This window comes from Oxyura jamaicensis, chromosome 19 (genome assembly GCF_011077185.1).
Source record: "Oxyura jamaicensis isolate SHBP4307 breed ruddy duck chromosome 19, BPBGC_Ojam_1.0, whole genome shotgun sequence".
Lineage (NCBI taxonomy): Eukaryota > Metazoa > Chordata > Aves > Anseriformes > Anatidae > Oxyura > Oxyura jamaicensis.
Window position 1 is genome coordinate 3,253,505 of NC_048911.1, and position 13,126 is coordinate 3,266,630.

Below are 13,126 nucleotides of genomic sequence, written 5' to 3' on the forward strand. Positions count from 1 at the left end.
GGGGGGGGGGGGGGGGGAGAGGGCCCCTCCCTATCTCCCTCCCCGCTCCCTTAGGGAGGACCCGCGGCCTTTCCCCAGCTTCCCCCCGCAGCCCCGCGCTCACCCCCGGCCGCCGCCGAAGCTGCTGTAGGCCCGATCGTCGTAAGGATCGAAATCCGCCATCGCCACCTCAGCCTCCTCCCCGGGCGAGCGTGACAGGACCGCGCCCGCAGGACCCCGCGCCGCTTATATACGGCGGGGCCCCGGCCGGGGCTGCCCGCCGCGCTGCCTGTCTGCAGCTCCCCCTCTCGTACCTCCAGCGGGGCTGCCCGCGCCGCTGCCTGTCGGGAAGTCGCCGTCACAGGCGGGCGCGGAACGCGGCCCCCGCCGCCTTTGTGCCGTGCGGCCGCCGCGGCGCTGAGGGGCGGCCCCGGGGGGGGAGGGGGGGGGGCTGCGGCTCGCAGCGGGGTCGGTGTGGGACGAGGGGCCGGGAGTATGGGGCAGGAGCAGAGCCGGGAGGGAAGGAGGGAGCCGCGTGAGGGGAGAACCAGCAGGGAGCCCCTGCCATGTGGGGGCTGAGCGCGGCGGTTGCTCTCCCAGTACTCGTCAAAAATAAATAAAAATAATAATAATAATAATAAAGGAGTTCGTGGTGAGTTCTTGTTTGCACGTTTCTGGAAGCATTCACGATCCTTCCCCCGGTCCCTCGTCCTCCACCGGTTCCCAAGCGCCCGCACCGCGCTCAGAGCGCCCCGCGCCTCGCTGAGGGGCTGCGGGGGAGAACCGGGGCCGGCCGCGGGGTTTGAACCGTGTGTGTCCCCTCCTCACGGCGCCCCGCAGCCCCGGGGCTCGGGAGGGACGGGCGGGGAGGGGAAGATGGCGCTGAGGGGGGCGAGGGGCTGGGGGGGGCGGCGGTGGCTGAGTGCGGGGACAGCCTCGGTGCGGGGACAGACCCCGCGTGGGGACAGACCCCGCGTGGGGACACCCCCTGTGCGGGGCAAGGCTCGGTGCGGGGCCAGATCCGTCCCCGCTGCCCCGGAAGAGGAGGAGCGGGCAGGGGCCGGCGGCGGCGGGCCCACGTGTGGCGGCGGCGGCATGGCGGAGCGGGCGCAGCAGGCGGCGGGCGGCGGTGTCCGCGCCGACCCCCGCGGGGTGCTGCGGCAGGGCCGCGCCTTCCTCGATCTCTTCTGGGACATCGCCAAGCCCGAGCAGGAGGTGCGGCTGGCGGCCACCGAGAACCTCCTGCGGCACCTCAGGGACGGCGGAAAGGTGAGGGGGGGACCGGGAGGGATGGAGGGAGGGGGGCAAGGCGCGGCCGGTGCTTCCCCAAACGCCTGGGTCTGTGTTTCAGGACGAAGAGCTGAAGTACGCCCTCAAACGCCTGGTGGAAGGACTGGGAGCCACCCGCGAGGCCGCCCGGCCGGGCTTCAGCTTGGCCCTGGCGCAGGTCAGTGCTGGAGCCAGCCCCGGCCGATCGCTGGGGTCGCGCCGTGGTGGCTGGGGGGGTCCCGCAGCTCCCTGCGGCCGTCCCGTGCGGGCGGGTGGCAGGGACGGACGGAAGGCTCTTCAGATGGGGCAGGACAGCTGCACAGCTTCAGGGGGGCCAGCAGCGTGCTGGTAAAGGTGCAGGCTACACACACTGGTGTCATGCTGGTGCTGCAGGATTCTGTCGCGCCTCAGGAGACATCATTAATTTGTGAAATTTGAGCAGATTTTTAAACGGGCTGCATTTAGAACTGTTTGGACTTTTTAAAAGTAACTTGTTTCTGGTGTTGGACTCTTTTTGCAGGTGATCTAGGTGTTCCTGCTCAGGCAGGGGCATTGGACTGGATGATCTTTCAAGGGTCCTTTCCAATCCCTGCACATTCTGTGATTCTGTGATCTGAAAAGGCAACCCTTTAATACCCGCTTCAGGATACTTTATTGATGCTGTTTGAGTCTATAACATGATGTTTAGTTGCAGACATTGAGTCTAGACATACAACTTTATGTGTCATTGCCATGGATGTGACCCCATCTCACCTAACGCGCTGATAATACGGAAGAGCCTGTGTTCATCCCGCTTGGATCAGGGCCTTGCCCATGCTGAAAAGTCTCATTGCTTTTGTTATAGGGTTGTGTAGTTGCAGCAGGATGCTCTCATTATTAATAGTGCTATGCCACGTACAGGAAAAAAAAAAAAGGAATATCAGCAGATATATTTATGTCTACACTAGTTGTAATTCTGACACATATTTTACTGATCTAATTGTGCTCTATTCTTGCTTGAAGCAGCACATCTAGTGTTCAGGTCTGTTCTGGCTGAACTTGTTAATACTTCATAGAATGCAGAAACTGCAAACTGAGCTGTCTCATCCATCTCCTCAGGTGTTGCAGGCTTTTGAGGAAATCCCAATATTTAGTGTCCTGGAACAGATAAAAGAAAAACACAATCTCGAAAAAGTGAAGAAGGTGAGTCAGCGCATAGCAGCATTGACCAACAGCAAGTTTAACTTTCTCTGTTCTTTGAAGGTTTGGAGCTTGGATACTGTAGCTTTGGGGTTCTTGCTAAGAGAAACAAGTACAGTGAAATAACAGAAATATTTCGGAAAACTGGAAGTTGATGATACTCTTATCTATCCCTGTTTTATCTGAGATTTGTTTGTGTGTCGGAGTGAAAATCTAGGACAGTAGCTCTTAAACATAGTATGGGGGGTTGTTTTTCAACTCTCTGTCAGAGTTGTAGTTGAATGTGAGATCTGACCTCTCAGTGGGCTGGATTTTTACTCCAATATTTTTTATTTTTCAGAAACTTGTGAGAAATGCTGCTTTTGGAAACTTTTTTGGAGTTATGGCTCTATTTCAATCTGGCCGGCTCGTTAAGGTAATGCTGCTCTTATGTTTGTCAGTAGGGGTTCTCGGGCTGGCCGAAGTAGAGAGAGCATGTGGAGAGAAAGACTGGGCTAGTGGATGAGAGGGGACTTGGAGCATCAAGTCCAGTTCATTTCTTTTGCATTATCCATAGAGTTTTTGTACCTTCTAAATGTCTGTCCCTGACTAGAATGTAGAAACTGTGTCAGATGGTACCAAAAGTCTCACTACGTCTTATGGAAGGAAGGCATCTGTAGTCACATACAGCCAGAAAATACTGCTGGGAGAAGCTGCACATCAGGAAGCAATTGTTTTCTTACTAGAAGTAGACATGAGGGTCTCAGTGGTGGATTATTTGAGCCTTCTGTTTAACCTCTAATGTATGTCCTCTGTTTTTGACGTACTTTTCCTTTCCAGGACCAGAAAGCTCTGCTGGAGAGTATCCAGCTTCTCCAGCAGCTGGCACACTACCAAGCACACCTCAAAGATCTCCCTAGCAAAACTATTGTGGACATCCTGTCGGAGGTATAGCCACAGCGTGGGGTGGATAGGAGGGAGGACTTTGCTTTGGGGACTGCTTTTCCATTAGTTTGGTCATAGTTAAGAGTCAAAGGGGAGTTATGGAAGAGTAAGTTTAAACTGCAGGACCTATTTTCTAAGTTGTCTGTGGGCAGATGCTTTTAATCTGAGAAGGATGCTCTGGTTTACCTTAGTCTGTCTACTCCTGATGTTAGGTTTAAATGTATTTTGAATCTAATCTTTCAGAAAATACAAATGAAAGCCGTTTTGACTCTTTCCATATTTTATTGATGAAAATATTGGATCTGGTGTCCTCTAAAACCATTAAACACAGTTTTTTACCAACAAATCCTACTGAAATAAGTAACTTTTGTTGGAAATATAATCAAAAGCTAATCCAAGAGTGTTTCCTCCTCTCTGAGCTGCACAGCAGTACAGACAGGAGCAGTCAGATGGCAAGAGAACAATTTCAGCTGGAGTTGACCAGAACTGCTGTTTGATGATAACATATTGTCCTACTCCCTGTGGTTAAGCACCTGGGGACTGGATAGCAATACTGGATAAAAATTTGTTCATGACTTTTGGCTGCACCACAAAGGCTGTTTATAACGTTCCTGGAACACCGCAGGCTTTTAGTAAGATGACCTAAAATGAGATGTTTCACACATGCTCTCTACCTTCATTGTTGTCTAGGTTCCTGAAATCGTGTTTGAGGAGGTCCTGTTTGGTGTCCTGCAAGCTGACCTCACTTCAGCCTTCAAATCTCCAGAGAACCTGCACCTTTTACTTGTGGGCATACAGAAATTCCCTGGTGTTCTGAAACCTAAAAAGCTGAAGAAGCTGTTTGGATCACCTACAATTGTAAATGAGGAAAATATCCCCCAGTAAGTTGTTAAATGAGGACCATCAAATACGATATTCTGGGTCTCTTGGATAGCAGTGAGAAAAATAACGTTTTCCTTTTGAAACCTGCCTGCATTTGCTACTGCAGGTGCTATTAAGGGCTAGGCACTAACTGCTCTGCAGGTTACTAAATTATAGCTCTGCCTGCAGTGCTCAGTAAGTGTCCTGCATTCTTCAGTGGGATGAATTTGGCCTTCAGCAATCCCCTTCCAGGCCCAATCTCTCACACTGTATGCTTTCTTCTTCTAGACTTGTGGAGCTTCTGCAAACTGCTGCCAAGTCAGAGAAGAAGGACAAGAAATTGCCCAGTGTAAGTTTTGATTTGCTCCAAGTTTCATTGACAGAAGGTACCTTTGAACTGTTCTGGAAAGAAGCTGTGGAAAACGGGCTATTCAAGGAGAAATCGGGACCTGTGAGGTTAGTTTTAGCATACTTTTTTTTTATTTTATTTTATTTTTTTCTCCTTATTATTCTTCTGTTTCTTGCTTTAGTCATTTTGTTCCTGTGGTAGGATGGAACATACGGCTTATAAACAGTTTGAGAACATTTGATTATTTAGGTATTCATGAGAAACTTTATAGGAAGCCTAATTCCACGAGTTATGAGTAAGATGTCTGTTGGGATTTTGATGTGTAACAAATTTGGGTTTAAATTTATCAAGGACAGCACATGACGGTGATGCCTGCTATCAGACATAAAGGTGTCTTCAATCAATAGTGTGCTCCTACAAGACTTGTCAGAGGAACTGTACCATTCCTTTCTCTAAGTGATTGAGAGAGCGGCTGTTTTGTTGGCATGGCTTAAGGACAACTTCCGTGTAGACAAACCGTGGTTCTGAAATTTGTATCTAATACTTCTGGATTTGTGTGCTTTGTAGGATGGGCTGCATTAAAACACCTAGATATTATTGGGCTCCTTTGGTTTGGATTCTCTCATGATACATGTTTTAGAAGGATATGGCTAGGGCTGAAATCATAACGGTGGCTATTTCAGCTCCTTTTCCAAGTCTAACACTAGATCTTTGTAGGGTTATTTGTCTATGGAGACTCGTGCTGTACAAACGTGCTGCAAAATCCTGAATGTGAGTCTGTGAGCATCTTGGGGGAGCATAATTTCATTTTTTGGACCATAGCAAGACAGTATGTGGCCAGGTTTAATCTTTATTAGGTCTAGAGTTTGAAAGTTAGAGGTTCACAAATATATTTTTTTAACATATTACATGAACATCGCAGTGAAGGGAAACCGTTTTCCAAGCATGAGCAGTTTACATCTTGTCTTAGTTGGTTTGAATTGGGTAAGTCGGAAAATATCCTTTGTGTGCTCAAAAGTGTTTCCTTTTTAGCCTGGCTTTCTGCAGAAGTGTCTGCAGAATGTCTGCCTAATAATTCTTGAGCCCATTAGGCATTTTTGATCAAATTTGACAGCAAGTTTCAAAAACAAGTAAGTGTTTTTAGGCCTGTGGAAATAGACACTAGGAGAGAAGAGATGGAGCAAGTGCATTGAGGAAGGGGCTGTTGGTGAGGACTGATCAATTTCTGGGTAGCTGAGGACTTGCTGTGGGGAATCTTAACTAGCCAGAAGGAAAGTTTTCAGCAGTAGGATTTTTGAAGACTAGATCCATGTAGAAAGCATGTGGTTTTGACTTCTGTCTTGTATGCTCCACATAGCCTGCCCCACCACTTCTTCTCTGTCTTATCTTTGTGGCTTTACGGCTGTGGCTCTCCTTGAGAGAATGTTCTTTGTTTCTGCTCAGTTACATGTGCTACCGATTGCTGGGGAGCGCTCTGCCCTTGTTGTCCCTGGATCAGCTACAGATAGTTCTCAAAGGGAAGGTGATGCAGCTCTATGGAGAACATGTGGTAACAACTCAGGTAGGTCTTCTGAAAGTACTTGTGCTCAGGCGTAAAGCCCCTGTTCTGAGCAGAACCTCCCCCCAGCCCCTGTCCACCTTTCATGTTACACGTCATGTTTTAAAGATAATTTTATGTGATTTAGACCTTGGCCGCTTACTAAAAGTAAGGTTATTGTGTGACTGCTGGTTGCAGTGGGCTGAATAAGGCAGTTTTTGACTGTTATTGTCTATTTGTGTATAGATATTCAGACTTATTTTAAGGAGATTGAAATTGTTCAGCACTGAGACCCCTGCTTCCACTGGTGCTGCTGAGAAAGCTCCATGGGGGAAACCATGGGGGAAGCAGAGGAAGGGCAGCCCTCAGCATACTGACAACGTCATGTGTCATCCTTTGACAGGCCTTTTGGTTTTGCATGTCCAGAAGCTCCTTTTTGTCTGTCATTGTGCTGGGTGTTGCATGAACATTTGAAAGCAAAGACAAAAAGGGACAACTCATGCTGTTGTGTATTTTAGTGCTTGTTTTAGTATGCACATCTCAGTGCAATATGGGAGTTGGATTTTGGAAATCCTCTGCCCTCCCTCCTGCGAAGCAAGCAAGCAATGAAACCCCTGCAATAAAGGGAGGAAAAATCAAAAAATACCAATAAAAATGGGCTTGGCTTGTCTTTTCATGCTATCCTAGTCCTAAATACTCTGATGTAGGCCCGAAAATCATTGCCTTTACTTGGGAGGGACAGGACTTTGTAGTCTTTCAGTTCTATTACCAAAGCAGAAATAGATGTGCATTTTTGCTCTGAAAATAATGATTAACCATGGTGCCCCTGTATATGAAGCAACTTTCACCAGGGTTTATCCACTGGCTTGGTTGTTTTCCTGTATCTTGCTTCTTCTTTGTTCCACGGTGAACTAGGCTGTGTTCTTTGGTGTCCATCAAAAGACTTGCTAATTTAATTCCTGTCTGAAATGTGCAAATCCACTGAATGCAATGTCTGTCTCACAAAACAGAAAGAAAAAAACCCTAGTAGTTTTGATGAAGAAGTAGAAAAGGTCTTAGTTTGATTTTCTTTGCTGTTGATTTTGTTCTGTTTTGTTTTCTTCCTTGATACAGGTTGTTCATTTTGGAAAGCAAATGCTATAATCTTGTGCTTTCTTAGGGGATTCAGGTTGCTCTTGGAGATGAAACTAGACAAAGCTTGAGTCTGATATTGATGACAGCTATCTTACTGGATCTATTTTTTTTTGGTTTAAACAAGCAAGCAAATGTACTTGATTGGCTTTTGTTGGGAAATGATTGATGAATCCCCTGTTGTGAGTTATTAGCCTGTTTATGGCAGAATCTCCCGGAGTTTTTCTCCCAGCTTTCATACTGATACACACGTATGGAGTTTTAAATACAAGGAAAGCAGGACCTTGCGAAGTTGTGCTTTGTGTGAAATGTCTTGCTGGAGTATTTATGTTACGGTTGGATGGATTTGTAGTTAATTGGAAATCTGTAAGCTCTTTATTTTGAGGCTAGCGTTCCCTAAACATTCATTGCCGTTCCTGTTCCTGCTAGGTTGCTATTTTGCTTATGATGTGGTGGTACCAGATAAGTTGTTTTAAGTTGTTTTATTGATTTACAAAAGTTTCATTTTTGGAGTGAAGCCGCAGCTCGCCCTCTTCAAGGTTTCACCAGTTAAAGTTCTGTTTTTGTTTTTTTCCAGAACAAATGAGTGGGAATGAACATTGCAGGCTGTGAAAAAACATGCTGAAATGGGATGTGTGGTGAGATGAGATGTGTCCTGGTGGTACATGCTGTTGGACATTGTTCCAAGGGCCAAGAGTCTGTCAGCTGCACACCTTGCAGACCAGTGACAGCACTTAGGATAGGCCTTAGCACAAAAGAGGACACGTTTTTAGGTTAAACGTGTCAACTTCCCCTCCTTTCAGAATGCCTCAACACTTCAAAGACACCAGGGAGAGAAGGTGGGATTTGTTCTGTGCACTGTAGGTCAACAGGCTCCAGGGCTGCTAGATGAGACCAGAAATAATGTGGGAGAATTTCTGAATTGAAGGAAGGTATAAGGCAGATGGTGTGAGTAACATCCTGAGCTCATCCCCATAAAAAGAAGTGATCAGCCTGAGAGCTTTGCTGCGCTGGCCAGCACGTAGTCCAGCCTGCTGAAGCTTGACTGGTTGGGAAAGTCCAAACTGAAGGGTTGAGGTACATGCCAGGATTGTGTGGTTGCTTACAGTGAGGAACACCATAAGGTGAAATTGGAGACTTTTCTGATCCCTTCTAATTGTATGACAAATATTCAGGCATGTGACTTTAATTTCCCTATTGCAGTGAAATCTGTACAGTGGTTTGTGGTCATAAAGATACTCAGACTCAGTGTAAGGTTCTTAACCTACTTGTTTGACTTTTTTTTTTCAGCTTCCAGACCGATTTAAGTTTGCTCCAGAGATGGAAGCATACGTAGATGCATTTCTGAACAGCTGTGATGATCCAGAGAGGCAGCTAGCAGTAATGATCGGTTTCTCTACTCTCACTAATCAAGGCTATCCAGTGGTGCCCAGCATTTGGAGGGTAGTCAGACACCTGCAGCCAGTGGCGTTGCAGAAATACATTGACTGGCTCAAAGACATGTTCCTTAGGCCAGACTTGGGCTGTTGTTTAGACTTCTCAACTAGCCGTCAGAAGCAGAACCCAGAAAATGTAAACAAGTGAGTATGTTAATGATGCACCTGTTTTTTTTTTCTTTCTGTTTGTGGTTGGAATAGCTACCTGTGTGAAGTCAGAGTCAGACAGCCAGAGTTTGCTAGTTCCCTTGCCATGAGCTGACAATTGTTTCCTGTTCCGTTTCCTCTGTCCCAGAAGGTTTAGGCCCAGCATCTGACTCTTGCTGGGACAAAATTAAGCTCTGCACATAGGAGCAAACGCTGTGAGAACCAGCCAGAAATCTGTTGCCTGATCAAAACAGACTGGATGGCCAGAAAAGCCTTTTCTCTTGCTTTTCTAGCCCTGACAACTGTTCTGGGAAAAGGCAAAAGTCTCCAGTGGCTTCCTTTTTCACTACAGTCTCTCAGGTCTTTGTAGGAATTGCGTATTCCTGTTATCTGAGTTTGAATATTTAACTGGCTTGAGTGCTCTCAGCTTCTTGGCCCACAGCAAAAACCCACTTTGTGTCTCAAGTGTCCTGTAAATTCTTAGGTCCTTCATAGCCATTTGTCACAACTTCCAGCTAGGAAAACTTCCCAGGAGAAAGCTCTGTCCTCCACTTTGGTGCAGCTTTTCACTGAATATCCCAGCTTGGTGCTGTGGACACTGGGTTACCTGGGCAGGGAGCTCTTCCAAAGAGGACATAAGCTGTTAAAGCACTGTGTGTGTTACATGCCCAAAGAGTGAGGTCAGAGGTGGACTAATGCAATTCCTGAAGTGTCATCAGTGAACTGTGTAGTTCCTCTGTGGGGTAAATATGTTGTCTTTTGCATAGCCTAAAGCAAAACTGGGAGGATTGTCTCGCTTCTTACCTGTTGCTTTCTTCCTGAAGAAAACAACACTAACACTGAAAGCCACCTCTTGCTGCAGTAGATTGTGAGGTTTGTGTTTACCTCAGTGTAGTGTTCATACTGCTGATTGTGCTTGCTTCCTTACTGAAAGAACACAACATAAAATTGCTCGATTGAGGAAATGGATCATCCACCGGCTTATGAGCATCGTTGAAAGTCCTGTGAAGAAAGAAGAGGACCTTGTGATGGACATTTCCAGGTGAGAATGATTTAAAGGCTTAATGCCACATGTGCTTGGAACAATTCTGGCTAGATCTACAGCAGTATTCCAGCTAAGCAATTCCCATGGCACTTGGCAAATTGACATGGAAATATTCCGTAACATTAATCATTTAGGAGACTGGGTTCTGTTTTTAAAACACATTCTGCAAACTTGCACAAACTCTTCTCATTTATACTCTTATGATCAACTTGGTCCTATAGATTTTCAGTAAATTATAGATTCCTGCTTTCCTAGGCTGTTTGAGGATGTCACTGGTATTTATTTTTCACTTTGAAAGTCTTGGAGGATATGACCCAGATGTGACAGCCTGAGTACTGTATTATGTGGCCTCAAGTGCTGACACTTCACTTTTGTGAAGTCATGAGCATCCTTCTCTCTTTTTACCCTGTGTACCTTGAGGAAAAAGTTTTAATGTAGATAGGAAAAGGTTTTAATGTAGATAGTGGTATTTTTTCATGGCTTGGACATCCTTGGAAAAAAAAAAGGTAAATATGTGGTGTTGTGTTCTATTTGGTTTTGCACACAGGGGCTGTTTTTGCTCTGTTATGACCAAACTGGCTGTTAATTTTTTCTCATTTTGTCCATTCTAGGTTTTGCTTCTTCCATGCTTTCTTTGAGACTAAGAAAAAGACTTCCCAAATACCAGAAACAAATGCCCTTATATCAGAACCCCTAGATGAACAGGCTCACTCACTGGCAGCAAACTACTTCTTCGGGTAAGGGTTTTGCTTGCATGCCCTCTGCTTGGAAATTTCTCTTCTTTCCTGAGAATAAAATCACCCCACAAATGGCACAGCAAGAGGTTTGGGCCTGTGAGCAGGAACTGGAGTGTTTCTGTTTGACTCTAGGACCAGGGAATGGCTTTTCTTGAGGAGATCTCAGACAGATTTCCCAAAGATCCTAAACTTTTTTCCAGTAAAAACATGTTTGCATGACAAAGCTGCTGAGTATGTGTGTGATGATCAGGTAGATGTAGAGTTGAGCTCAGAATGCTTTTACTAATACGATTTCTGTTGTCTCTGTTGCAAGCTAGAAGTGGAAGGACCCTAGAGAGGTTGTGGGGTTGCACGGGTTGTTGTTGGCTTTCTGTCTGCTCTGCATGAGACTAAAACAGGCATATAACAACAGACACTCGTTAGATGGGACACAGAATGGGAAACAGATGAGGACAAGAGTAATAGCCAGTGTATGGTGTCCTTGCGGGCACCGAGACCGTGAGCTGTGCTTGGATACAAGCTTGGGTTGAAACTTAGGTCCTGTGAATCTGGGCTGATCGGAGTGAGCAGAGTTATGAGATGAGTGCTCTGCCTTGGGGCATTATTTAGGGAAGCAGGGAGTCATCTTGTTCCTCTGATGATAACATGCTGACTGTTTTTCTTTGCAGGTTACTTCAGACTTTAAACACCTTGAGCGTTTTGGGGGATACAGCAGAGGCTGCAGCCTTGAGGGAGAAGCACATCCATGGTGTGACTGCAGATGGGAAGCTGTGGATCTTCCTCCTTGTTGAGTATGCCAACAAGCTGCTCTCCAGCGAGAAGTATGTCAAAGCTGTGAAGCCTTTTACCAAGGAACAGAGAGATGCCTGGGAGAGGTGAGAGGCTTGGGAATCTGGGTTTCTGGGGTGAGGAAAGTAAAAAAGCCCTAGTCTTAGTCTCTGGGCCAGTAAAAGCTTTTGCCTGTATTCTCTTGTCCTCCTGTTTTTCTGGCTGCTGTAGCAGAACCATTTCACAGGCAGTGGCAGTTCTGTTTCTTCCCTTTGAGTATCCTACACCTGGCACTGGGTATCTGGATGCCTTCCTGTTTCTCCTCACCCAATTCCTTTTTGTTCCACCAGTGTGTTAACTGTGCGTAGGTGGCCATGCCCTTTTCTATTTTCACTCCTAGTCTCTCTCCCAAACATGTTAGCAACTCTGGTAAGCTTTTCTCCTAAAAACGCCTGTTCTAACTTCGCAGTGACTCTTTTCTGGTGCTCTTTTCTGAGCTTGATTTCCCATAAAGTTCTACCATGCCTTGGCTGTAGTACTAGGAATGTAGCCTCTACCCAAGTGCAGAAGTTTTTATAAGCCACATAGATGCTGAGATGCTGTTGTTGGGTTAATTTGTTGAGTATACAGTATATATGTCCAATATCTGTAAATTAAATTCTGAGCACAGAAGATGGTACTGAAGATTTGGTCATGATTTTAGTCTGATCATAAGAGAGAATTTGCTGTTGTAGTTGTGAAAGACTCAAAAAGATTTCTTTCTTCAGAACACTTCAGTCTGTGAAGAACCTGCAGAAGAAGGACAATAAAGCAGATAGTGCCAAAATCTTTGCTTTTCAGCAATTTCTGCTTCTAATGGCCATTCACCTTTTCAAGGTAAGATCTCTGAAGCATATTTGAAGGGTATAAAATGCATTGACAGTTGGGTATTCTGAACACCCAGCTGCAGAATTTCTTTGTGTTCAGAGATCCAATCTTTCACAGCCTCTGGCTACTAAAATGGGCAATTGGCAGCTTATAAACTCTGATTCTTACACTGACTGTATACATCAACTTCAGGGGCAAAGTTTGGTCTGAGCATTGTTTTTACCCTTGACTTGCTGCTGAGTGGAGTAATTTCTACTTAGTTTCATATTTTCTTCTACAGAGGGCTTACAGTATGATTATAATATAATATCAGTACCTATTTAGAGAGATCCTTATATTTGGGATATATTTCTTGCATTGCTATTGTTAGTGGGGAATTCACAGAGAGGGTGTTTACGGTCTGCATGTGATTGAACAGAATCCGTCTGAAACAATGGATCTTCTGAGTGACCTTCTGAACTGCACGGAGAGGGCATTCAGCAAGGAACCGAAGAAGAAAAAGACCGGTGAGTCCTTTCTGCAGAAAGAAATGGGGTGGGATTGTTAATACTCTGTCAAAGGTCAGAAAATCGTGGTTCTGTATTAGAGAAGCACTCTGACTTCATCATTTCTGGCTTAATGCAGTTGTCCCCAGGAGACTCTCCTTTGTTCTTTTCCCTTGTCTTTCTAAATTTCTTGCCCCAGTTTGCCATCCACATCATCGTTTGGTGGTGTTTCTGGGTGCCCCTTACAGAATAGGTGGGCTTCAGGGCCAGCTGTTGTTCACTTGAGTAGCATCCAAGGGAGTTCAGTCCTTTTGAGTCCTTGTTCTGTGCTGCCTGAGAACTTGCTGAATACAGTTGGAAGGCCTGAAACTTGCTGCCTTCAGAGCTCAAGTTCTGGGCCATCTAAATGCGT

At 46.0% G+C, this 13,126-nt stretch overlaps 2 protein-coding genes across 4 annotated transcripts in view; one reads left to right on the plus strand and one right to left on the minus strand.

The window, feature by feature from the left end:
- The window catches only part of EIF4H (eukaryotic translation initiation factor 4H), a 23,231-nt gene extending 22,972 nt beyond the window's left edge, over positions 1-259 (minus strand). For all 3 annotated transcript variants that reach the window (XM_035343312.1, XM_035343313.1, XM_035343311.1), the window contains exon 1: positions 104-259. In XM_035343312.1, coding sequence (XP_035199203.1) covers positions 104-162 — 59 coding nt within the window. In that variant the 5' untranslated portion in view covers positions 163-259. The remainder of the gene's footprint in view (positions 1-103) is intronic.
- Positions 260-899: 640 nt separating this feature from the next.
- The window catches only part of MYBBP1A (MYB binding protein 1a), a 61,149-nt gene continuing 48,922 nt past the window's right edge, over positions 900-13,126 (plus strand). The window contains exons 1-14 of the mRNA XM_035343308.1: positions 900-1,248; positions 1,331-1,426; positions 2,347-2,430; positions 2,768-2,842; positions 3,247-3,354; positions 4,042-4,232; positions 4,501-4,668; positions 6,005-6,122; positions 8,520-8,809; positions 9,747-9,854; positions 10,469-10,594; positions 11,263-11,469; positions 12,130-12,238; positions 12,648-12,735. Coding sequence (XP_035199199.1) covers positions 1,075-1,248; positions 1,331-1,426; positions 2,347-2,430; positions 2,768-2,842; positions 3,247-3,354; positions 4,042-4,232; positions 4,501-4,668; positions 6,005-6,122; positions 8,520-8,809; positions 9,747-9,854; positions 10,469-10,594; positions 11,263-11,469; positions 12,130-12,238; positions 12,648-12,735 — 1,942 coding nt within the window. The 5' untranslated portion in view covers positions 900-1,074. The remainder of the gene's footprint in view (positions 1,249-1,330; positions 1,427-2,346; positions 2,431-2,767; positions 2,843-3,246; positions 3,355-4,041; positions 4,233-4,500; positions 4,669-6,004; positions 6,123-8,519; positions 8,810-9,746; positions 9,855-10,468; positions 10,595-11,262; positions 11,470-12,129; positions 12,239-12,647; positions 12,736-13,126) is intronic.